This window comes from Rhipicephalus sanguineus, chromosome 6, assembly GCF_013339695.2.
Source record: "Rhipicephalus sanguineus isolate Rsan-2018 chromosome 6, BIME_Rsan_1.4, whole genome shotgun sequence".
Classification (NCBI taxonomy): domain Eukaryota; kingdom Metazoa; phylum Arthropoda; class Arachnida; order Ixodida; family Ixodidae; genus Rhipicephalus; species Rhipicephalus sanguineus.
In genome coordinates, this window is record NC_051181.1 from 122,369,110 (window position 1) to 122,396,185 (window position 27,076).

Below are 27,076 nucleotides of genomic sequence, written 5' to 3' on the forward strand. Positions count from 1 at the left end.
CCCCCTATCGGAATGACATTAACTCGTCGTGATTGAATAAAAATGAAAACGCCGCTCAATTGTAATATTCATAAATGCTGAGAAAACTACAATTTCAGTTTTTAATTTATTTATTGTTCATAATATTTTAACCAACACTTAATTAGTAAGAGCATTGCCTCCGAGATAGTCGCGCCGTACTGCCTGAAAAACGTCGTGCGCCATCCGAATGTGTTGCAGTACTACGAATCACGCTTATAGATCATTTTATGCCGTGTTTCGATTATTACAAGCTAGTCGTAGCAGATTTTATTTTTTCTACTTTTCTTTTAAGCCCCGAAGGAGTGCAAAGCGTATATCTCAAAGGACATGTTTTTGTGTGCTTTAGAGGTCAAATTACGTCACAGTCGCCATCTCGATATGTTATTGTAAAAGCCGTCGCAAGTGGGATGAAGCCAAGTAGAGCCAAACCAAAGCGATCCGGTTTACGTTGCAGCGCAGCATTGCAGCAACAGCAGCAGTAAACAGTTCGCAGTAAGCAGCTCATTGATCTTTTAACGTTTTCTGGCGAGGTACGTTCAGCTCGTAAAACAATGGTGTGCGAAAAGTGCGAGAAGAAGCTCGGCAAGGTGATCACCCCGGACCCGTGGAAAGCCGGCGCTCGAAACACCACCGAAGGTGGTGGCAGGATGATCAACGAAAACAAGGCCCTGACAGCGAAGAAGGCAAGGTTCACTCCTTACGGAAAATTCGCTGAGTGCCGCATCTGTCGCCAGAAAGTACACCAGGTGGGCTCCAACTACTGCCAAGGGTGCGCCTACAAGAAAGGCATCTGCGCTATGTGCGGCAAAAAGATCCTCGAGACCAAGAACTACAGGCAGTCATCGACTTGAGATGTGCAATTTGATCACTACACTTCCAAGACTGTACCTTTTTGAATGCACCACCGTTCCATCAGCCTGCTTTTGTGAAACCATCGCGGAATGCACAAAATGACGACAGGGGCTCGTCCGGTGTGTTGCTCCAAAGTTGTTTTATTCACATGTAAAACATATTTACAAAGGCGTTCACCCATGAACTGAGTCCTTCACTCCCCCCCTTTTTTTTTATTCCTCACAGGCCTGTTCTGATCGAGCACGATCTGACAAAATAAGTTACACCTCTCTGTCGTTAAAGGCCTAGCTGTAGCTGTAATAAATAAATATGTACAAAAGCTATGTCGAGTTACCTCTGCAATTGCTTGGGCATCATGCTGTTTGTTGTGGCAGCTTTGCAAGTCCTGGCAAAAAAAATATTCGCCGCGAGAAAGGATAGGTAATGTAATCGCGCATTCTAGCATTCGTCGCAGCAAACCAGCATGTATTTGTTTTCGTAACCTCAAAAACGTCTGGCCAATTTGAATTGTGCAGCTGTTTCGCTGGTTTAGTTCTACGTTTGAAAGACGTTTTTTTTTTTCTGTGCACAATAATTGCAGCACTGGTGCACGAGTCACAGCGATATTTCAGATGACTTGGCGTTTACTCGTAACGAAAACGTTTTCCCCGGGTTGTACTAAAACGGGTCAACAAGAATGCCCTTGTACGAGTTTGTTTCCCGTCTAAACTGCACACTGCTGGTGCTCGAATCTTTTCGCTGAAGCGGCATCGGATGTTTTATTTACCGTCACGTACTTGAGTTTCCAGAATCATTTAGAAATCCACATCACGTGTGGCAATGCCAGAACGCAAGATACTGACAGCGCGAAAAATGAACGAAGGACAAGCGAGGTGACACAGACAAAGTGCTGTGTCCCTCGCTTGTCCTTCGTTCAATTTTTGCGCTTTGCAATATCTTATGCATTGGAGTGCCAACTAGCCTAAACCTTCACGCTAATGTCACCAGAAGCAACAGCACTGCCACGCTTTCACAAGAACAGTGCCACTACACGTTTCAGCAGGATTAGTTTTTGTCTGGTTATCTGCACAAACGATATGTACTCACAATTACTTGTTGAGAATGCAAGTGCAGCATTTGCATTTAGAAAACAAGACAACATGCAATGCCGCCACGACGCAAGATTTGAACACAATAGGGTGTGCAGTTTACCGCGAATAGCCCTTTATATTGGGCTGCTCTATCAATTCAATATGCTGAACATAATGAACATATTCCTAAAGAACTTCATACTGTTCTTAACAAAGCATGATTGCAGATCGTTCAATGGCTTAAAGGTGTCAGGTAAGCATGTAGAACATCTGCTGTCTGTGCCTGCGGAATAGAGCATGCTGGTCGAACCTGAACATTTACATTCATGCAACAGTACCATCACAAAACAATGCCTACATTTTCCATGTGGTACCACTCTTCCAAGTCCCAAGGACAGGAAAGTTGCACGAATATTAAGAAACTCGCGAATATGTCGGCAACAGAGGGCAGCACCGAAAACAACACGACTCCCTTTAGCAATACATCTCGCCACACCTCAGAAAAGGCAAGACGAAATGGTCGACTTTGTTCATGTCGTACGGTACATTTCTTGTACTCTACCGGATGTACTCTACCGAAACACGTTCTTGTACTCAACCAAAACACGTAAAACTACGTGTCGGCTCACTTTCAACGTCGAATTTCGGTACTACTACAAACGAACGACGGTATGACCAAGGTGGTTGCATCCTCGAAGATTAAAAAGAAAAGCAGATTCTCGGGTAAAACAACTTTCCCACGAAAATCAATGTACAGCATTCTCCTTGGCAACGTGACTGCCGCCGCGAATGATGGTTCGTCCCGAAAGCCTAGACTTGGAAGGGCGTGGGCGGCGCTTGGATAAAGAACCGGGCACACCTTCCCAGCACTTGAACGGTCCACCACAGGAGCGCGCACTGTTCGGAGACCACTACGCCGGCGCATGTGGCTAAGTCAGGCCATGTAGATGAACTCGTTGATGTTCTCCTCGTCCCTACGCATGTACTTGTGCTCTATCAGCCACTCAATCTGTTCCTTGATCATTTTCTTCGAAGGCAGGAACATGTTCTTCAGGATTTCCACCAGCTCTGTCTGCAGCTGGGCGTTAGTGATACGCTTGCGCATCTTCATGATTTTCACTATCGCTTCCTGGAAACAGACAGACATAAGGAAATTGTAAGTGGTTAGGATTAGTTACACAAGTCAAACTGATGGTGACATGTAGCGTAGGGTCCCTAAATGTCCTTTTTAAATTTATGCGCGAGTGGTGATGCTGCAACCAGAGTAAATTATTAACACCGTAATGTAAGCAAGGCACCTTGTACCTTCATGCAACATGGTTGTATGGAGGCCTAAAAAATAACTGTAAAGTGCTTAAAATGTAGAACTTGTACGGATGTCATTGCTGTAGCACAGTGGTTCTCAGCCATGAATGTTCGGGGACCCCTTGTGAACCGGCGGAAGAGATGAGGGACCCCTTGCAGTTAGTAAAAAAATAATAGGGGGAGGGGGAGGGGGGGAGTGTCAGAAATTAATACAACATGCATTGTGAAATAGATGCCTTTTGTTTCTCCCTGGCAAAGAATGGTCAAACTAAAGTGCCACGCCAATTCGATCTCGACAGCTTGTCAATAAGTTGTGCTTTCTGCAGCTACATTCAACCTGTTTGTAGCTATGTTTGCTCTTCAAATATGCAAGCCTGGAAAAAGCATGCTCACGTGAATATGTCGTAGAAAGCCGCAACAAAATCTTTACAGCCCAAGTTTGCTCTATTGCTTACAGCCATCTCATGGAAAAGGCGAATTATAAGTCAGCTCCGCCGCAATGCAAAGATGTTATGCGATGAAGCATACAAAAAAATTTAGAAGGGGCCGATGTCATAGTGTGGCTCCAAAAAACGTGTTTATATTTTTTTTCCGACGAGGGGTTTCACGGACCCCCAAAAATGGCTTCGCGGACCCCCATTTGAGAACCACTACTGTAGCGAACCACGCCATGAACATGGGAAATATGCATTGAAGTGATGACAAAGCCACATGGATTTAAAAGGACAAGTAACAAAAGGTTGTGAGCTGGTCTACAGCCTCGTCAAATGATTGCTTGAGCACAACTGCCACAGCAAATGACACTAACATCGCAACAACGGTTTTATCAAGAGATTGGGCTGTGAATCTTTCAGACTAATTATGTATAATGTAAAGAAGGTGACTCTTAAGGGCTCGTTTTTGTTTGTTAGACACAAGATTAATAAGAACTAACAGACAATAATGCCAAGGAAAGTATAGGGGGTGTTATTTGTATTATATAGATTATAAATGTGAAGAAAGTAAAGTGGACAAAAAGATAACTTGCCGCCGGCAGGGACCGAACCTGCGACCTTCGAATAACGCGTCCGATGCTCTACCACTGAGCTACGGCGGCGGTCATCCCCCTGTGCACTTTATGGGGTGTGTATGTGGATTTAAACCTAGGAGTGTTAGTCAGCGCCGGTCACGGCCATGGCGGCGAGTGTTAGTCAGCGCCGATCACTCGCCGCCATGGCTGTGACAGGCGCTGACTAACACTCCTAGGCTTAAATCCACATACATACCCCATAAAGTGGACGGGGGGATGACCGCCGCCGTAGTTCAGTGGTAGAGCATTGGACGCGTTATTCGAAGGTCGCAGGTTCGGTCCCTGCCGGCGGCAAGTTATCTTTTCGTCTACTTTACTTTCTTCACATTTATAATCTATATAATACATATAACACCCCCTATACTTTCCTTGGCATTATTGTCTGTTAGTTCTTATTAATCTTGAGTCTAATTACGTGGAATATTGTAACTTTATTGAAAAAGCCTCAACTGGTATAAAAGGTGGAAAAAAAAAGCATGCCACATCGGTTTTCTCATGGGAATGTAAGTCGGATTGCTTGTGTCAAGTGGTGCAAGATAGTTTTCGGAAGAATCTTTTAGATTTGCCATCTATTCAGGATGATTCCTGCCAACTGCACAAGTTCCACGGTGCGTCTCTCATAATCATATCTTGGTTTTGGGACGTTAAACCCCACATAAAAAAAAAAAAACAAGTTCCACGGTATACGTTATTGAAAACGGGGCTAAACTATGCAATAACTTGCCTCTCAATCTTTTCATCACTACCAGCCTTCATTTTTTTTACATTTACATAGATTGCAGAATATTTTGCAATCCAAGTTGTTACTGTGTAGCTAAATCCTAACTAAAGCTATAATGACTTCCTAGGCGATTTAGTGAAGTACAATTCAGGCTAACAGAAGCTGTGCTACATTATAAGCATCTTGTCAGCAATTTTATTAGTATGGTTTTGCAGTTAAGGTGCTTGCACAAAAAGCAAACTGCGCTTGCATGAGCTCCTTGCAGAAATGATTATGCCACCATAAGTTAAAAGCTGCACTGCAGGAAAGTTTGCTTTACAATTAATAAAACGATCAATTGCATTCTGTACCTGAGTCCCCTGTAGTAAGTATATTGATAAGCAAAATGATACCACACTGTACAAAAAAAAACAAAAAAAAAACGAAATGACGTACTTGTGTTCTGAATATTCTCAGCTGAACTATACTTTCGTTATCATCTTCTTTGCTTTTTTCCGTCGATAGCTGCAGCCTTCCTATTAGGTTGACTTTGCCTCGCTTTTGAACTTTTCCGTTTTTTCTGAAAGCCAGAGGGGGAAGATAATTAGAAACCGAGGATAGAACGAATCATGAATAACCGCTCGAGAACACATCATTCACAGCTTACATGACTCCGAATTCTTGATTCACCCAAAACTGGGTGCCGTCGTCAAAGTCCTTGGGCGACTTTGCCTCGACCCCACACAAGAGAACTTGCCGTTTCAGTTTGGGAAAGGCAACCAGAGACTGCAAAGGCAACTAAAATTAATGTCCTGAAGGCATAAGTATACAAAAAATTTTTTCTAAAAATATTTTTCAGGACACTGCAGTAGTGCTACAAGCAAATGTGATGTGCATGCTCCTACACTAAGAAAATTGCATGCACATCACAAAGTGCATGCTCCTACACTAAGAAGCTTTAATATAGTTCTTGTTTGGCAAGCTAAGGAGTGTTACCAAAACAAATATACTCACTTCTGCAACAGCATAGCTACTGGTATGATTTACAAATAGTGACAGTGGCCAGACAAAGTACTGTAACCAAACAAATTGCACGTAGCGGGCAAGCGCTTCTTTCAAGATACAGTCCAGAATCTTTGCTCCACGTTGGTCGATAAGGCTTAGTTCTCTCACCGCACGGAATTACTGAGACAGTCGGCTACTGTTTACATACTATGCCCACCACTGTGAGTGAATCTAGCAACTGGAAATTTGCTAAAGATCCATAAGTAGACTTTCCTGCAAGCTCTTTTTTTTTAATCAGATACTCTCATTGGCAGACTGGTTTTCTCACTCTAAGTGCACTCCCATTCCTCCTAATTCTAGCGAAGGTTCATGAGAACCCCGTAAGGTTTTCATAAATTGCCGCAGTTGTGTCATACCGCATGGTTATCCTACATGTGGTGATCGGGAAACCTGTCAGTGCGTACGCTCAGCAGCGTATGGAGAGAAACAAAAGAAAGACGCAGACTTGTGATGAATGGATACAGCAGTTTGCCATGTTGGCCTGTGGTCGAGGGTATATTTGCTTAGAAAATATTTTTTCTTGCGCATGCGCAAAAGGGTTCTCACAAATTATTCATTACAAAACTAAGCGCAAAACAGTAAGGTTGATGTGCATGGGGAATTGCACACTGAAAATGACACTATTAATGTGAACGTATCGATGCTTGCAACAGTGTGACAACACGCACCCAGAGCGTCCGCCGAAGTTCAGCATCTGGAAGTTCAGTGGCTAAGAGGAGGTTCTCAAATGAGATGCGCTCGTTAGGCCGCTCGTTCCAGGCAAACATGACGGCCATTTGGAACGTCGTCACATCTAAGTCAAACTTGCCTACTTGATTACAAAAGGTGATCTGGAGAAAAAGAAAACAATGCGAGATATTCTTACTGCTGTTTAAAGTTCCTGACGGCATATTAGCGAACAAAAGCATATAGCATTTGGCAAGTGGATTCATTGTAGCAAGTGAATTAAAAAAATGGTGAGGAAAAGCTAAGGGGTAATCCAAATCACACACACACCACAGAGTCCAGATGACCACGCTTGCAGTCTTCAACTGCAATGATGCAGTAAATACTTCAAGAAGCTTACAGAGGCTCAATACTAAACCATTTAAATGTTCACTGCATTATGCACAAAAACAATGTAAAAGAAAAACAGTGCAAAATGAAAAATATGTATTCTCTGTTATTACATTATGCCATGAAGTCTTGCTACCATGCTACCACTTCGCTCCCTTTCTTTCCCTCATATTTTTCGCCCTCAAGTTTTTCACAAACTTCTTCAGAATGCTTGCATAATCATGACAAAAGTGGGCCAAGCTGGCTCGAATTACAAACTACAAGCTGCAAACAACAAGCTTGGCCCAAGCTACTGAGTCAGATTCACTCACAACTTGACTCTTAAGATAGATGTCATGATGCACAAAACTACTAATTCAATCCATGAACTGAATGTGACATGCCACAGCAGTACTGAATCAAGCTGTGAGGAAACAGTAGGCAACGCCCTCATTCACCGAACTGTTTATTGCCATGGCAACCGAGCGCTTTGTCCGAGCACTGAATCACAGATATTGGTCTGTCCAGTACATAATTGCATGCAAATGGAGACCACTTGTGTCGGCAGTTAGCCCTCTTGGAAGAAAGAACCAGGCAATTTAGTTCTACGTTGTTCTCTTAAATCAAAGCAAGCTACCATCAAGGCGCTGCAAACAATTCAAATATACAATTATTGTTCTATTACAGTACGTGGGGAGGCAATTTTTAAAATATCAAATATATTTCTTGTATTATCCAACTTATTCAAATGGCCTTAAAATATTCATTCTTGTTTTATTGCATACAGCTTTCATTACAGATTATTATGAAGTGCCAGTATTTTTTTGATAACTCCCACAGTTTCAAAAAAAATCTTGCTCACAACACGGTACATGAAATACTTGATATTTTAAAAGCTGCACATTGTACCGGAAAAATCAATGCATATTTGAAATCGGTGCATAAATATACATAAGCCGTGAAAGTTTCGTAAAAATGTGCTAAAAAATAAATATTAATATAAATAAATAAATAAAAAAAAAGCCCATACATACCGTCCCATTGGACATGTGGTGATACCACTGTAGCTTTCGCCCACTGTGCTTCCGCCGGTAGAATTCCTCCACTTCGGGAATGAAGTCTTCCAGCTCGAGAGGTAGCGATACCTGAACACGCTCGCTGCCTCGAGCCCATGCACCGGCATTTAGAATTTTTTATGTTGATCGAATCTGAAATGCAACACCACACAATGTCTTTGACAAGTGCAATCAACTGCGAAACATTTTATTTATTTTAATGAACAAACAGGATCGTACCCACGAAGCAGAGCAAAATACGGAAAATTTGGCAGACTGGCAAGGATTTATGCCTAACTATTCCATTGCAGCCATGAAGCTGAAGTATGTCTGCACAACCACCACTTTACACTTATCAACAAATGTTGCCCTTACCGTGCATGTTGTTACTGAGAACTACCGTATTTACATGATTGTAAGTCGACTCGAATGTAGGTCGACCCTCCCAAAATCGCGCGGCAAAAATAAAAAATAAAAGCGCGAGCGCATTTCATAAAGAACATTTATTTACGATGTCGCCGAAGAAAACGAAGGTGACTTCACAGAGCGCTTCAAAGCTATGCAAGAAAGCTAGCTTCGTGGGCGATACGAGGGGATCATTTTCCGGAAATTATCCGCGAATAGCGTATAAGGGTGTGGATTGTACACGAGAAAATACGGTATATGTTACAGGCAGAGCCGGAACGTAAACATATTGTCGTAACCATGCCACAGCATGCCTGATTTCTCGTCTGCTTTGGTTTCGATTGTAGGTCGACCTTACAACCGAAACTAGTTTTGATTTCGGATGTAAGTCGGCCTCCCAACTTCGGATTTCAAATTTAGATAAAATGGGTCGACCTACAATCATGTAAATACTGTAGTTTTGTTGTCTAGGATATAGTTTTTCACAATGGCAGATAATGCTTACTTGCTCTAGGAAAAAAGAACACCTATGTCTCGTTGAGCATTTGAACGAAGCAATAGGCAGAAATGTGTTCTTACTGTCACTCTCACGAGAATATAAGGATATATCTGTAAGTGCACTCCCCTGCAGCTGCATAAAATAAATTTCTCAAAGCCATCTTCATTCTACGTTGGTAGCTCGGCACACCACGAAATATTTGCTAAAACTCGAACTTGCACGTGAACTCACAAAACAAAGAAATAAGCAACGAAAATGTATTAAGGTCGTTCAATGAATGAGTTGCTGCACAAAACCGAGCTTACAGGTATGTAAAAGAAAATGTACAAATAATTACATTGTACCGGTGTGAAAAATAATGACTCTTTTGCGTGCTAGCTGCGTCACGTAATCATCATAAAAAAAAACAAGCGCTTTAGCTGTTTTAACTGATTGTATGGGATAATGCAACCCACAGCAGTGGGTGTGGGGGCTGTGGGGTTGCACCACAAAACATGAGGATGCGAGTTTGGTTCCCGTCCATGGTGAAAATATTTTGGTTGGGGCAAGATGTAAAAACGCCAATGTACTTGGATTTAGGAGCACATTATTGTACCACAGGCGGTCAAAATTAATTTGGAGTCCTTCGCTACACTGCATCCTGTAATCATATCGTGATTCCGGCACGCAAATCAGAATAAAATTTTTTAGGATGGTCTGTGGCATTCAGACGTGCAAACTTTGTCCTCATTATAGTATTTCATCTTGTGTTTATATGTTCACTTTCTCTTAAGTTGGTTATTCTGTCACGGAATGATTGACCTCGAAACAAAGATATTCCAAGCAGCAAGTTTATATGTTAAACAATGCCTGTTATTGAATACAAGCATATTATTATCTATCGGTGAGCATTTGCTACTGGTGCAGATCTTCATGTAACTCCAAAATATCTGGTTGTACAATGGGCAATTCTGTAACCAATACTACAAAGTCTTTGTCAATACAGTATAACTGCAATGCTTATTATGGGCACTGTTATTTAACAGAACTAACATAGACACAGTGACTGCAAGCAAAGCAAGATATTTCATGCAAATTGCCACAGCTTCACACACGAATAAGTAGTACGAAGTCTCCAAGACAGAAAAGCGGCACGTACCGGCCAGCAACTCGTTGCTGTTTCTATGCGCATGCTTGAACTGCTGGTTTAGGTCTTCACTGACTTTAATGTCTTGGAACATCCTCGCTAGCTTGTTCACATAGTCTGCTGGCATGCCTACATCCTGAGAGAAAAAAACACAGTCCCAGAGCAAACATTAATGACCAAAATGACTTTTTTAGAAAGCCACAGATTGATTAGTACAAGTGTACCTGTATAAGTTGGTGACAGAAGTGCAGAAAACAAACAAAAAAATTTAACCTAGTATTCATAGCGGAACTGATACGACGGAGACGGGACAGGAAGTAACATACACACAAGCACTAACTTTCAACAATGTTTTATTTTGATCTACCCTTATTATGTTTAACCTACTAGTTTCATTGTTTGGCACAAATGAATGGCAACATTCCATGGTGCGATAACACGATGCCACTTGGTATGTATTAGACAGCCGTCTCATGAGAAATATTTATCAAGGCAATGCAAAAACTGTGACAAACCTCATGCGCAACATTTTGGCGCGGCACACATTTGCGAATAGTTTGTATGTTTCTTCTACGCTCGCTCGACGAGTCGTGCCTCCACTTATTCCGGTCACATTCCAAGATGATCACGTTTCAGTCGGTCTACATATTCATAATCGTGCATCACGGATATCCTACTGTTTACATTAACTCCCTTCTAAACGCAAAGGAGCTATCTGATTCTGAAGGCTACACAAGAGGTTTTTCGCGTTTGCATGAAAACGATGCCATTAGGCTAACCAGTGTGCCAGTAAACGGATGGCCGCACTGACGTTCAAGGCAGACGGTTACAGCATGACAAACAAGGGCAATAGCACACACGTGACTGACACAGCGAGGTATTCAAGGGCAAAAAAGAAAGACAGCATGCAACACTGACCCTTAGCCATTCAACCATGTTCTCCTCCTTCTCGCTGTCGGCTGAAGAGTCCAAAATGAGTCTCCTTGTGAGGTGGGCCTTGTGGTACCGCATAAACACATCCTTGTTTTGAACATACCGTAGCACGAGTAACTGGAAAGCGTGCGAAAAGTAAGTGCGTGTGTGTAAGTCTGTGGTGAGAACTTGATGAAATACATCTCAGAAATCCCTTCCAAAACAGCGAAACCCGCTTTTGCGCAATCCACGACGGTGACACAGTGCATGGAGGAGCTGCTGTCAACTGATCCATTCCTGAACAGTGCGTCACCTGCTCTGTAGTAAAAACAGAGTGCAAAGACTGCAACCCAGGCAATTTCCGGCACCACTGCATATAGTACAAGTTACTGAAAATCGTAATCTGGGCAAGCTATTCGCTCTGAAAAAACTTTTTCTGGATACTGAAGAATTACTGTATATTTGTCGTCCATCAGCCTACACTAAATCTCAGACATGATTAATAAGCACCTACTTTCCGAAAAGTGCACCTTATTTTTGTTGATAAAAACAACAATTACATCCCAAAAATACACCGTAAGCATTCATGACGTCACACTGACGCTGGAGCAGAAACTGTCAATCAGCACTGCCCTTGTCTGTAGTCTTTTACATCTTCTATTACTTAGTAAATCTCTTCTCGCACTGAGCAGATTTTCGGATTTCCTACTACAATACTATCGAAGCTCGAGCAGATCTTTTTTTTCTTTAGCGTCCCTTTTAATCTAAAATACACTGTAAACCATGTACTAACCACTTCTTTTAACTTGGCCTCGATCTGGTCAGACGTCAGCTTTTTACTAAGTGGGGTCTTGCGTAGTAACATGTCACAATAGTTGGCTAAGAGCTCTGGACACCTTGACTCGGGCTGCGTCTTGTTCGCTACCCTGTTTGGAGGAGAGAAGAACACGGGATGAATGATTAGCGGCCATTTATTCGCAGTGGCGCCTGCTTGTAGCCATAAGAGAAACACAAAGATGTTAAACAATCTTACGGTGAAATTCTACTCTTTCAAACCGTTTTGTAGAAACCATCGAGATATTAAAGGGACACTAAAGGCAAATATTAAGTCGACGTTGATCGTTGAAATAGCGGTCCAGAAACCTCGTAGCGCTGCTTTTGTGCCAAGGAAGTGCTTATTTTGAAATAGAATCATGTTTTTAGTGGTCCGCATCGCGTTAGCGCGCTTCAAATCTCCCCGCCTGAAAATACGACTCTCATACGTCACTGCTGCCGTGCCCAACGTTGCCCGCTTTTACTGCGCGGCCGCCGACACTAGTAGCAGCCGAGCGGAAGTAGCGGGACCCACAGTAGCAACAACGGCGCTGCGGCAAAGACTTGCTCAGATCAGAGCCGTATATTCCTTCGGAGAGTTCGGCGGAGGGGCGGAGCCAACAACCATCCAAATTTAGCGGCGGCGCGGCGCTGTCCGCCATTTTGTGCCGCGGCACTGTAAGCTCGCGTTGGCGTGCGCCCGCAACGCTCCGTCTCTGGCGAACCCTTTCTTCAGCGACCGCGCTGCAAGCCCCCATTGCGACGTCCGTGCAGGTCCACGATGTTCCACGCAGCCGACACGTGCACGATCAGCAGCAAAGACACACCAGGTCGGTCACAGAGGAAGCATAAATGCCGACAGCGACGTCACGGGTACAGCATCACGAGAAACCTCGGCACGAAATGGCGTCGGCGGCGCGGAAGCGCGCTGTTGCCAGACTGGCGGCGAGATCAAAAGAGCGCCGAACTCTCCCAAAGGGAATATACGGCTCTGGCTCAGATGGGCACATTCAAAACCGTCACCAAGTTGCGGTTGGTCTCGTAATCCTCAGTACGAAAGTGCAGCGAGCACACACGCAGAGGTTTTGACTGTTTAGCACACTGGCGCAATGGCACGACACTAAGCCACTTCGAGCGTAAGGGTTCATTCCGCGGCACCCAGTGAAAAGACACACCGGTTTCCTTGCTGCAGCGCTGGCGTTGTGCACCATTCGGGCATCCGGAAATATCACACGCATGCGGCATTTTGTCGAACTTCCTGTCAGAGCGACTTTCACGGCGCGCAAAAACACGCATGGCAGTACGCGATCCCGAAACTACCACTGAGACGGGCGAGGCACAGCTCGGCGAAAACGGAACCTTTGAACCACGAGCGCCGTTCCCCATGGCAACGCCACGGAGGTTTTGTTTTCCATGCATCAAGCGGAAACGAACAAACAGCATTTTATTACGTCTTTTGATGCTCGGAATGTTCTTTTTTTACTGCTGCTAGTTTCATTACTAGTGATTTATTGTAGGCCGACTTCCCTACGTCATCGGGATCACTTCGAAGATGTCCCACTCGTGGCGCTCATCATGTGATACATTAGCTTAATTTCTCGGTAAGTAGGGCACTGCTGTTGATAATATTGCCGTTTTAGAAGTTGTCATACATTGGGCTTTCACTCTGACATAAATTGTTATTTGCCTTTAGTGTCCCTTTAATCAATACAAATATAGTAGCTCTCTCAATAAACGGAAATCTGTTAAACGGAACTGCTGCTTAAACGGAACAACTGCCTGCAATATGATTGGTTTTATATACGGATGGGTGAATAGTAATTTTGAGGTTTGAAGCGAATCCGAAGCGAATAGTGATTTGGTCGAATAATTTCGAATCGAATAGTTCGAATAGTACTCACCACATATTATTAAGAAAAATTGAGCATTTTCTTCATGACCCATGCACAATATTTTTAAGAATTGGAACTAAGTATAAGTGAATGTCACTTTTTTGGTTTGAAATGAAGTGGAAGAAACCTTGAATGGTATCAAAATTTGAATAGCAGTAGAGTGCGAGTTATAAGTGGTACAATACGTTACAAGTTGAAAATTACTATACTTAGTGCATATAAGCCCATATAACACGCTGTTAAATTTTAAAAAATATGCACACTTAACTTTGAAGTGTGGCTTCGCGGCAGTGCAGATTTCCCCTGGCAGGGTGGTTTCATCGTACAGCAACCCAACGTTGCAGTGAAACCACCTTTACAGGGGGTTATGTGCGGTCAAACATAATATATTCGTTCATTTCGAATACTTCGAAATTTCGAATAATACAAATTCGTATCGAAGCGAATTCGAATACTTTAACATTCGTTTGAATATTCGAAACGTCCGAATATTCGCCTATCCCTAGTTTCATACTTGGCTTCTGCACCCCTGCTCCTCAATGGAAGTCCCCTTTAACAGAACACATTTTTCTGGTCCCTTCAAAGGCACTGCGCCGTGCTCCCTATTGGGCTGCAGAAATTAGGTGCCTTTTTCCTTTTCCTTTCGAATCACTACACACACACACACACCTTCAGGTTCTGTTTAACGAGAGTCTACTGTATATCAAAAACGATATGAATGTAATTATATAATACAGCAAAAAGCAAAGCCACGCTCCTGATTGGTAAAAAGTAAGGATGTGTGTATAGTAAATTTTATGTTCGAACCGAATTCTAAGCAAATAGTCATTTGGTCGAATGATTTTGAATTGAATGGTTCGAATAGTATATAACACATATTATAAAAAAAAAATGAGCATATCTGTCGTGACCCAACTAACCTGCACAATATTTTTTTAAAATTGGAACAAGGCATGTGCAAATGTCATTCTTTTTGGTTCGAAGTGAAGTGCAAGCAACTTTGAATAGTAGCAGGGCTTGAATTTCAGTAGGATGCAAGTGATAACCGTTAAAATAATTTACATTTTAAAACTTACTATATACACACTTAGAGCACATAAGCCTGTATAACAGGCTTTTAAACTTAAAAAATTATTAATCGACGTTAGGGTACGTTCATTTAACCTTGAAGTGGGGCTTCATGGCAATGCAGATTTTTTTTTTGAATAGGTGTTTTCATGACATAGCATTCCTACACTGCAGTGAAACCACCTTTACAGGGGGTTACATGCGGTTCAATATACGCCTATTTGTTCATTTCGAATACTTCGAAATTTCTAATAATTTAAATTCATGTCGAAGAGAATTCAATTACTGTAATATTCATTCAAATATTCGAGGTGCTCGAATATTCGCATATGCCTAGTAAAAAGTGCACAACCAAAACCCAGCCCTCCCTAATGTGGTGGAGATTGTGCAAGTAGGTATATAGCCCTGCATTAATTAACTTCACAGAAAATTAAAAATAGGACTGGCCTGTGGGATTCACTAGCTGCGCAATGCCTACACAAATTTTTGTGTATCGCGAATACCGCTGTAGAAATCAGCACCATTGTTGTTCCAGTGCGTCCTAAATAACTGCATCAATTAAACAATCTTAATAGCAATAATCAGTCTTAATAAAAAAATCTCAATTATCAGTGTCACATTTATCATTAGAAATCTTAAGTCTACATAGGCCTGTCATAGTCAACCTTGAAACCAGCTAATCCCTACGACCAAATTTGTGAACAGTCAACTTCTATGAACATGACAAACTGATAACATGCAAAGTTAATCCTACGTTCACCCAAATGTTTCAATCAGAAGTAGTGTTCTCTAAAAGCAAAAGTGATATTTAGGAGTTTATTAAAGGGGTAATGAACCACTTTTCCAAGTAATGATCTAATGGCCTCAGTATCGGAGTTTACTGCCTCCCGAATCGATTGCCGCAAAAATTTCTCGAATCCGTCAAGAACGAGTGGAGTTACGGGGGTATGGGCGCACGCTCTCAGCGCTTTCCTCTCTTTCTCGTCCCAACAAGCGCACTGTAAGCCACACAGGGAGGGATGGCACGGGGGAAAGAAGTTACGTCAGCGCGCGTCGTGAAATGCGATCGCTCTCCCGCTGTGATTCGCGTGCGCGAGTGTGGCTACCGTGTAAAGTTAGCAGACTGAGGAGTGCACCGTCGACAAGTGGCGGCACCCCGTGGCAAGAAGCGCATCTGATCTGAACACCGCTCTCGATTTATGTCGGCTATCAGCCAATGACGATGCTACGTCTTTTGCGACGCGGAGAAGCAGATACGCGACGTCAAATGGCAGGCGCTCCGCCCACCGACGAGAGTGAGAATCGGCCTCTGTTTGAAAAGAGGGCGTCTGAGAAAGCAGCAACTTGGCGCTCTGCTTGCAGCCTTTACGCGGCGTGCACGACTGCAATATTTGGCTGAGCAGTTCATGGCTGTGTCAACTTTCCGCAGGATGTGTTTTTTCAACAAGCCCAAGGGGTGCTTCATGACCCCTTTAACATGCTCAAATCAAAGCAAAGGTCAGGCTAAAGCGACATTTAATGAACCTCAGTAAATTATATCAAGCGGTCACTGAAATTTGAGTGTCAAATGCATGTGCGGTGCTCACCCTTTTTGTCTGGAAGGAAGCTCGAGACGAAACACAGAGGTATCATTCACAACCTGTTTAAATGCCTGAAAAAAAATGTAGAGACAAAGCCCGCTGCATCAGAAAAAGCTCAGCCGATAACAATAGAACAGCGAACACAAACTTCTTCAAGACGTTGAATGAGTACACGCTCGGGCCAATCAGTGTAGAGCAGTGCAGGATACAAAAAAATAATACAAACACCGCACAGTTTGTGTTGGTCTTTTCTGTGCAATAAGCACTGTACCTCCGTTTAATCCAGAGAGGGAGAGAGAGATAAAAGGAAAATTTAACCAGGAGAGCTTCGTGAAAACACGTCTTGTACCACAATGTGCTGGCTCGCATGAAGGAAATTTTTTGTGAAGCCCTTGGCGTGGTGGAAAATGTGCCAAGCATCTGAACAAGCTCACTTGCACACAATCGCTCACCCTTAGACAGACCACTGAAACTGCCAACAGTAGCTAAAGAAATGTTAGAAGCATTTATGTACCGACGTTATCCAGGCAACAAATTAAGTGACATCACAACCGTATTATGGGGTTATGCGCTCCGAGTGTCAATCGGTGATTGTCGAAAAATTTTCGTACTTGTTTCTTGCAGTTTCAGTGCTGATAAGAATTGACATCAGCGAAATAGCAGTAAGGAAATCTAAATTTCTCAGCCTTTTCTTTATTGCATAAAAAATTAGAGGCGAAAAACCCAAAACAAGAAATGATGCGTTAATATTTAGTTAACAAGCATGAACTAAGAAAAGGAAACAGGCAGAAATGAGCATAAAAAGAGATGAAAATGAAGACAATTTATTACTTTTTTTGCATGCAGTATGTATGATAAGCGCAAGTTAAGATGCACTGTGCATAAGTGCATAAAAATTACGAAATTACATTCCTCCTCTGTAGATGTAGCTGAAAAAGAGCCAAGACAGCAATATGAAATATGCCTTGTGCATGTTTTAACGAGTCATAATTATGGGGTAACTAAATGCCAGCTTCTTCTAAGGTCGAAAATGTTGGCATTTTATGAAGAAAATGGATTTTATCACTGGTTCAAGACAAATTAACGAGTTAATTAGTGGCACTTTATGCATTTCCAATAAAGAAAAAGGAATGAAAGAAAGAAAACAAGAAAACAGATAGTTGCAACTGACAGTGCAAATTCAAGATTGTTTTGAACAGTGGAAAGTGGCAATTCTCATCAACATTCCAGGAGTCGAAAATTCAGTGTAAGCGGCAATTAGCAGCCTCAGGCTTGATGAGCAAGAATAAGCTATCCTTGCGCCACGGCTGATGAAACATGGCATATTGAACACACTTTCAAACATGGCGGCAGTGCTTTTTAGCAAACAGGTCCTGTGTAAATTACATGCCCAGTGTATGACCTCACATCCTTAAAACTGCCTTTGATTACAACAAGAGTAAGCATGAGTCATTGCACATATTGGTGAGAGCACTTACTTATCACGTGCTGTAAGGAACCTAGGATCATCGTTGAATGCTTCTTTGACTAGCTTGCTGAACCTCTGAAAGAGGTCTAAGAGTTGCTCCACATATTTTTCAGAGTCCTGAAACAGACAGAACCAGAGCGTAAGGCAACGAGGCTGACGGACACATACAAGTGATGAGAAAGCAAAATGACCATGTGTTCCTGTCTAGTAATTTTTTTGCCATCTACAGCAGACTCTGATTAAACGAAACATGAAGGCACCAGTAAAACATGTTTAGTTTAACAGGAGATCCATTAACTGAGAGATGAACATGGGTGCAGAATTCAAGCACGAAACCAATCATATTAGAGGCGGCTGTTCCATTTAAGCAGCAATTCCATTTAAGAGATTTCCGTTTACCAAGAGTCTACTGTATTTTTGCTTCACAACCTTGGCTTATCAAGAAAGAAAGTACGTTTCTCTACCCATTACCGCCTCACGAAACTTTGACTGCTTCATGCTATGTGGAGCTCGTGTTGACAGACTATGTTCAATATCATTCTTTTTCTTTTATAAACACCAGCAGCAGTTTTGTTTGCGGGTGAACCCACTTGATAATCACGTATCTGGTGAACATTTTCCTAGAGATCCGCAAAGCCAGAGTATGAAGGTGATGCATGGAGTGCTAGTCAAAAGCAGAAGGCAGCTTTTCATCTCTCATACCAGTATAAAAGCACGCAGCTTAACATATCGACACAAATGACACGTGTGCAACGATATCTTCTTGCAATGTCACCCTTTTACCTCTTGCCTTATCCCACTTCTTACCAAACAAGAGGTTTTGCTTTGTAGCTCCACCGTGCAGTATTATACCCTTGTCATACGGCAAATCTAATGTCATTTACAGCTAATGTCATTCGTTTGCAATGTCATTTGTTTGCTGTCACATGGGGAAACTAATGACATTCGATGAAAATGACATTTCGTGCCGAATGAGTTCCCGAAACACAATCGCATTCGATTTCGGACCGAATGCGTAGTCTCGACACCAGGACCTTTTAGGGAGATAACTGTTGACTTATGTATGCGTAACTTTGTAATTCGTAAATATCTTATTCTTTACTAGATTAACTTATTACTGGTTTGATAACGTAACAGCACACGCGAAAGTTTCTAAAAGAAAGCTACTCCCAACTACAGCAGCTGGACACCGGCCATGTGTCATTTGTGCTCTCTTGTTGTTGCCTGTATCGCGGGCGTTGATCATCCAATTGCACGTGCTGTGATCAAGGTGGTGGCTACACAAATTAGCTGCCGCTGTCTCATTTCTGCAGCCAGAGTGTCAGTCGTGCCCCCACGCTTCAGTTCACTGTACCAACGCCCGGTCGAGGTCATATCGTCGGCCATGTTGGTTTTCGATTGGTTCTTGGCTTGACTTCGTTTGTGTCGTGCAGCTGTGGCAAGTTGTGTAAAACAGCTGCGTTTATATTCTTCGAGCAGCTTTTTAATGATAGAAAATTATTTTCAAGGATACACGCGCATTTGAGATGAAAGTTTTAATAGATTTTTATTTCTCCCAACGTCACGGCTCAGGAGGGCCAAGGTCATGGTCATCATTTTAAAATGATATTTGTTTTCGTCGTGTGACAGCAGGCAGGTAAATGACATTAAGTTCACCTAATGTCATTTGTTGTAAATGACATTAGATTTGCCGTGTGACAGGGGTATTAGCTACCTCAGAGGGGCCCTGCAACACTTTTCCAAGTAGTCATCGAATGGCTTCATTAAAGGAGTTTACTGCCTCATGAATCGATTGTCACAAAAATATTTAGAATCCATCAATTACGAGCAGAGTTACAGGGATTTGTCACACGCTGTAAGCGCTTTCTTTCTCCTCTCATCCCGACGAGCGCACTGGAAGCTAAGCAAGGAGGGATGGCATGGGGGAAAAAGTTACGTCACGCACCTGTTATGACCTCGAGCATTTCTTTTCGTTTTTTTTTTGTGCACAGCTTACTTTCATTGTGATCGCGAGCGCGTGGGCACTTCACGGCATTCCGCAACGGCCGTGGTAACTATGCAGACCACAACGCTTAAATCAGCCAATGTCCATAGACTTTGGGTTTATGGCACGTTCATTGGGTTTATGGCATTATTTGTTGAGAGAAGAGTGAGCGATTTCTAGCTGACTCTGAGAATTAATTGCAAATTATAGGCAGCGTGCTGCGCTTTAATGTTTGGCTCACATGTTTTCAGGAGCCTCAACTACCGATCGGCAGTGTTTTCTATGCTCAAAAAGTGTTGCAGGGACTTTTAAAAGCCTGCAACGAACTGTAAGTGCCCGTTAAAAGGATCCTACCATCACAGAAAAAGCGCAGGTCCATACAAAGAGTCATATTCGAAGTGAATAGAAGTGGCATTCTAGAAGAATGCCAATTCTAGTAAGAATTCAATGGCGACCTTTCATATTGCTTTTTATATTTGCAATCAACTCATGAAGTACCACCTGTGCTCTATGAATGCTTTGATGATGCCTTGAAGCAACACACCTGGCGCTTTAGACAGGAACACAGAATCAGTTCAGACACATAAAGCATTCTTCAAAACTACAATTTTGTTTTTTTCATCAGCATCGAGGTCAAAGATGTATCTTTTTCGGCATGTGGATTGTTGTGGTTCAATAAAATCTTTTGAAACTTCTTGACTTTGGCCTCCGGCACTTTTAAAAAATAATACATGTGCAGTCAACAGGCCGATTTGTTTTTCACACACGTGACAATTTTCTTCAGTAATAAGCAGACCTGCAAAACATTGACCCTAGAGGGATTTAGCGTCGCATCTGGGTGCTCTCAATCAAGAGTTTGACTCTACTGCTACATGCCACGTAAACATGAATGAACAGAGAGAGGCTTTAAGGGGGTATCTATCGTAGGCAAGGTCGCCTTGCGTGGTACATGCTCAGATGATAGTACCGTATTTACTAGAATCTAAGCCGATGTTTTTTTCGAAAAAACGATGAGCGAAAGTGGGGAGGTCGGCTTAGATTCAAGTACAATGACTAAGTTTTTTTTTTTTTTTCCTGGCCTTGCGAATTTTGGGGGTCAGCCAACATCGAGGGCGGCCTAGATTCGAATAAATATGGTATGTTGCTGCATTTCTGGGGGCTTGTTAAAGACACAATCCTTTCGTTGCTGCGACTGTAGCGAGTTTGCCTGCCTGAGTGATGATGTCGGCCGAGGCGAGCATGTCGGCCAGACCCTGGGAGAGCACGTGCTGTTCAAGGTCGTGCAGCATGGGCAGCACACCGTCGGGCACGCGGTCCACGAGTCCGAACATGAGCTGCAGTTTGAGCGTCTCGCCAGCACGAATCATGCCCGGGCACTCGGCTAGGATGGGTTCCCGGAAGGCCGTGACGAGGACGCTGACAACAGCACTCCGTCAACGCGGGCACCGACCCCGACTGTGACTCCAGGTACTTCGCGGCACGCTGTTCCTCTTCCTTCAGCTTCTGCTCTGCGTACCTGCCCGAGAAAGGGGAGGAAGCGAGAAATCGTACCGGCAACACTCGACTATAAAAAAAATCTGGGTTGTATATGCCAATACAAAGGTCCGAATTACGAGGCATAATGTAGTGGGGGACTATGAATTAATTTTAACCAACTCGATTAATTTTAACTAGGGCTGTGCGAATAGCAAAAATTTTGGGTGCAAAGCAAATTCAAATATTAAAGTTTCAGTGCAAATCGAATAGAATATTTTTCTAATATTCTCAAATATTTTTCTGATACTTCGAAGCGAAATTACAGAAAAAAAGTTGCAGAGGGTCCCTAAACATATTCTTATGGGATAGCAACATGAAATCGTTTCTTTTAGCTAGGTTGGTGAAGCGTGGGAGGGGTGGTGTTCCCTAGTTGTCTTATCAAGAATGAGGCAATGCAGAGGACGAACTGTATTTATTGACATGATTTGGTGCAACCAATGAGGTGTCGACAACACTTTATACGTGAAAGAAGAAGATGCTATTTCCTCAACCTCTCTTCCTCCTTCAACTTCTGTGGAGGCCCAACCGGTACGACGGACAAGGGCGCGCTCCCTTTGAGTCTGGAGTTCCTAATCTGCCCCATAGACATCAATGTATAAGAAAATCTAAAATTTCGGACGCTGAAAATCTTTGGAGTCCGATTTTTCAGACTTTCTGCCCAAATTTCAGGTCTGAAATGGCATTAATTAAAGCCCCCACCTCTGTTGCGTCTATCATCTCGTAGGTTTGAACTAGCGCTTTCGTGAGTCGATCTGTTGGTGGCTGTACCAGAGTCCAAAGGGCAGGTTTGCCGCAATGTCAGTGTGTGATGGGGTGAAGCATTTAAAAATCTGAAGGGCCCACTGTCACGACGCTAACGGCGCAGTGCGGCGATGTTTGCGATAAGCATTTCCGGTGCAATAAGCACCGGAAATGCTCAAAGGCGTGATGGCAGCAGGCAGCAAACGTGCCAGTACAACTTAATCGCTGACAACTCTTCTGATAAGCATCTGCAGCTAACTGCTTAGTAGTGCATGTGGCCTAGCACGGTGGTATGTATATAACCAAAACACGCCGCACCGCCGTTCATGCTGCCTCTTTGTGCGCGACCGCTAAGTGCGCCACATAGATGTGTTGCCTTCATGAACGTAAGCGCTCGCCATCACCGTGTGTGGTCAGGAACAAAGTGGGCATCACGAACACTTTCATGACAAATGTGTGCGTGGCAAGCGCCCCAGCAGTGACAGAGTCAGCTTACTTGGTGATATGCTGCACAAAACTAGGAATAATCGGCTTCACGTGGCAGCAAATGCTCGTATCGGCAAAGATTCAGCTATGCGTGTGCGCATTGAGGAAAGGGACGATTCGTCCGCTCTTCCTCCACCGTTTCCAAACACTTCATGCATAGAGCCGTAATCTATTCCACGCTTTGCTGGTATCAGCGGCGCTCATCACGAGACGTAAATTTGCAAATGGCGGTTTTCACGTATTTAAACGGGGTTTCTGGCAGGTACCAAATGTATTCACGAGAGCCTGGGCACGCACTAAAATGCCTAAGTGCACTGGGGAGGCATTAAAGCTATTTTGGGCATCGCTGTGGTGATTTGACCGCTTGAGCGGAATAAAAAAGCATGAATTCATTTCTTTTGAACTTCCTTTTCTTTTTTTTGGACAATTTTCGTGGTCCCTAGGGAGTCCGAAAATTGGACGTTTACTGTATTTATCCTGTGGAAGTTCAAATACAGTAGAACCTCGTTGATACGTTCCCGCTTGATACGATTTCCCGGCTCCTACGCTCGAAATCGCGAAAATTAAAAATAACTCAATACAGCTGTGTGTAATATGTTCTGGTAATCGTTCCTGGAAAATACGATTATTCGGCAGCAACGTTCAGCACAGCGGAAAAACTGGGGTCGTATGATACGTTTTTCTACTCGGAAACTCTCATTCAGGTGTGCAAAAAAGGCCCTCTCAGCGACGGCAGCTTCTCCGCAGTGCCTTTCCCCCCTCCGTGCTTTCTCTGATTTGCTCAATTGTCCCCTCCGCGTCTCTCCGAATTGCTCGATCGCCGCTCCCTGTCAACCACGCGGCGACGCGGGCCGTCACAATCTTCGAACGGCTTGCCGCGGAACGCACATGCCGCTGCCGCATCGCCACCGCTGCCACAACACGCCGCGACCCGTAACCATAGCAACGCCCGCCATTGTGCCTAGTCAATATGGCCGATAATTTCCCCGCACACTTTTCTCCAGGGAGCGCAATCGTTTTTGGGTTGCTCCGCCCGGCGCAATTCCACGCGGCGTTCGTATTCTCTGGCTGGGCAGTTCTGCCTACCAGGGGTCGTCAGAGCTGACAGAAAGATTGTTCTGGAAGATATCTAGGAGGTTCTGGTTATCAGACGCCAAAACGAGACGATGTGCGCTCGCCGCCATCTTTGTGAGGACTCGACAGATGCAGTGCTAGCGCTTGAGGACTTCACCTTCGGTTGCCATTAAGCCGGGCGTTATCTTTTAAAGCCCGTTTCGCCGGTGCGAGATGGTGCGATAACGAGTGGCGGCGAACCTACCAGCGCATGTCTCAAGTTAAGACAGAACGCAAACGATCAGCGCGAGTGTGCGACCGTTAGTATGCGATAGCCTGCGAACAGCTGTCGCTTTCGGGGACGCTTATCACTCTCGCGAGATATCGCATATCGTGTTGTACCGCGATTGTTACGTGCACTGCGAAGAGTTGAGCTTGTTAAGCCTTTAGAGGGGCGGCAGTTTTCTTCACGGACGGGGCGAGTCACGCGTGATCTTTCGAACGTACGTGATCGTATCCCAAATGCGTATGTTCGAGAATATCACTTCTCCTCTTCGGCAAACCTAGCCCCATATTTCCAAGCGACAATGCAGAAAGAACCGACGCTCATGCGGCGCAAAGTTTCGTCTGCTGACATGGCGGTAGCGTTTCTTTACGTTTACGCTGGTTGTCTCAGAGTTCGATTTTGCAATATTCGGGTTGTCTTGGGATTTCAATAAACGTGACCACGACGTTACTTTCGGTCAGGCCGGAACTAGCTGGCTGACCTCTGGCTGCCAGCGAGATGCCAGGACTTCGAAAATCGAAGAGTCCCTCCATGTTTTTTGAGAAATAAATGTTTTTTGCCCTTGCACCTCAATATGGGCTTGTCGGCCTCAATTTTTACTGGATTCGGATCGTACGTTTTCCCGGATCATACGTTTATTTTCCGCGTTTTTTTCGGAAACGTATCAACGAGGTTCTACTGTACTTCGAATAGTTAAATTCCACTGCGAATCGAATAGCAAACACTATTTGAAAAATATTCGAAAGTTTAATTTTCGTACACCCCTAATTTAACACGTGCCTTAATCTAAGAACACGAGCATTTTCATGTTCCACACCATTGCATGTTGCCACAGTGGCCATGACAGAACCCGTTACGTCGAGCTCAGCACTGCACAGACTTAGGGAAAGTAAACTTGCATAATGTTAACCTGCATATGGCACATGTGCATGAGCAAACTAAACTCTCGCAACAAAGCTCATCTTCTGGCAGCACCTTCTGCACAGCAATGATTTCACCAAGTCGCGTAATGTTTACAGGTCTTACAAAAGGGTGTTAACCACTCCTAATCTTGACACATGGCACAGAAAACATCACAGTAGAAAAATACTGACCAAGTGGCCGCTAGTCTGGTCATCACAGTGAAGAGCAAAGCCAGAAAACACAGTTTACGTACTTCATATAGTTCTGGACTCCGTTCTCCTCCAGGTACTGGGGTGCTTGCGCCCGGTAGAACTGCCGAGTTGCTTCGATGTAGGCCCGCTCGAAGTTTTCCCGATAGATCTGCAGCTTGTCTTCCGGGTTGGAGCAGAGGTTCACGTATGACTCCCGCACACCAACGACCAACTGAGAGTCAATGGCCTCGCCCATCCTCTCCGCGTGCACCAACTTCATTGCACTTGCTTGCAGACGGCCCTGGAACGCAGAAGTTGGAAATCTTTAGAAAAATCCGAATGAAACCAGAAATTCGTATACACTCTAAAAGCTGTGGCAATCTTCAGAGTGTTATTCCCTCACACAGAATGACATGCGACAGAATGACAGTAATTGTAATCTAATTCGTATGTGTTTCTTTTCTTGAAGACTCGGCACTCGCTACCTTCCTACCAAGAATGCCATGTCACACTGACAGCGTGCATGTGCTCGTGATGGGGCCTCAGATATTTTAGCTGGAGTCACAACAAAGAGCCCTGAAAACAATGACTGTGTGCGGAACTGCATCAAATAGCAGCTCAGGAAAATGCTCGCCTCTAGTTCCTATGCCTAGAGTTACAAATGCAGTACAATACAAGCTTAAATCCATGCCTCCTAGAAATAAATCGTGTGTGCTTGCGCAAGTAAGTTTTTTATTAATTAACAGCGATGTTGTTCCTAGTGGCTCTTCACCGTCTGTTGGTGTAACGCGGGTATTTCATACACAGCAGCAGCGCTTGCAACACTGCTTGTGTTCTAGCGCCGCCGTGATAGAAATAGGCATTTTGGGTGAGTGATCGGGTGGAATGGCCCACGGCCGCACCGGAACACTATTGCAGCGTTCCAGCGAGGCTGTGAATGAGCCCATCATCGCCCCATAGATTAACATAGAGTGTCATATAAAGAGCAATGATACAACACAGAAATGCTTAGAAAGACTAGTAAAACATACAAATACTTATGGCGTATTCGGTTGGAAGCTCTGGTCCTCTGGCCAGAGTCGGAATTCGAGCGCAGCTCGCAATCAGAGCGGGAGGCACAGTATACCAACCGATGCATCAGCGATCTGATCTCGGAGCAGCGCCAATGCCACGGTGCGGGCAGTGCGGGAAGCCAACGTGGTAAACAAGAGTCGTGCGCGACATTGACAAATGGCGCCGTCCAGCTCTGAAGTACCTCAACGCATGCAGTGAAAGCTCCGCGAACTTGTTCGCATCAATTTGGTGATCTCATAGTCCAAGCTGCAACCTCCAGGGCCTACGGTTGCGAGGTGCTGTAAAAGTAGCACTTGATTCTTGCTCCTTTAGTAGCCGCCTCCGCTTTGACATCGTGTAGTTAAGCCTTGTTGAATGCATGAAAACGGCATGGACACAATTCAATAAACCAACATGTCGAACGTTTCACTTTGGAACTCCTGAAAGTGTATATGCTAAATAAATGCGCACTGGCGCCTGTCAACCAACCGCAGCAACCACGGTGTTAGTGCCACGTGAAATGTCCTCTCTCAGCCAGATCGCGCCGACGCGCTCACTTCGAAGTCAGAGCGGTTGGGAGCGCTCTGAGTCGGAGGCTGACGCTCAGAAAGGACCATCCGAACATAGTCCGAGCGCTGACTTCTACCACCGAACGCGCGGCCACTTTTCAGAACCCTCTAGAGCGCGCGACAACGACCATCCGAATACACATTAGAAAGACCTGCAAGCAACAAAACATACAAAGGCAACGCCTGATGAAGGAGGGAGTCAGTTTCACTGTTCGACGGCTTCACAGAGGTGTAGCAGGGCAATCTCTTTTTTATGTTTTGGCTTTGCAGGTGCCATAGCTTCTCTCTGTGACTGGTGTGATAGACCGTCACCGATGGTGAGAAGAATGCTCTGGTTCA

The 27,076-nt window shown here is 44.0% G+C and overlaps 2 protein-coding genes across 2 annotated transcripts in view; one reads left to right on the forward strand and one right to left on the reverse strand.

Moving 5' to 3' along the window:
* Positions 1-450: 450 nt before the first annotated feature.
* LOC119396309 (cysteine-rich PDZ-binding protein) lies at positions 451-1,196 on the forward strand. Its single transcript, XM_037663466.2, has one exon. The coding sequence runs from the start codon at positions 573-575 to the stop codon at positions 870-872; it is 300 nt and encodes a 99-aa protein (XP_037519394.1). The 5' UTR covers positions 451-572; the 3' UTR covers positions 873-1,196.
* Positions 1,197-2,543: 1,347 nt separating this feature from the next.
* LOC119396305 (cullin-5-like) overlaps positions 2,544-27,076 on the reverse strand; it is a 63,203-nt gene continuing 38,670 nt past the window's right edge. Inside the window, 10 exon segments of the mRNA XM_037663460.2 lie at positions 2,544-3,072; positions 5,474-5,597; positions 5,685-5,803; positions 6,751-6,912; positions 8,152-8,310; positions 8,312-8,325; positions 10,215-10,338; positions 11,121-11,252; positions 11,908-12,040; positions 16,474-16,538. Coding sequence (XP_037519388.1) covers positions 2,878-3,072; positions 5,474-5,597; positions 5,685-5,803; positions 6,751-6,912; positions 8,152-8,310; positions 8,312-8,325; positions 10,215-10,338; positions 11,121-11,252; positions 11,908-12,040; positions 16,474-16,538 — 1,227 coding nt within the window. The 3' untranslated portion in view covers positions 2,544-2,877.

What these genes read in the sequence shown, in the direction of transcription:
- LOC119396309 (XM_037663466.2), top strand. Translation starts at nt 573, where the DNA reads ATGGTGTGCGAAAAGTGCGAGAAGAAGCTCGGCAAGGTGATCACCCCG.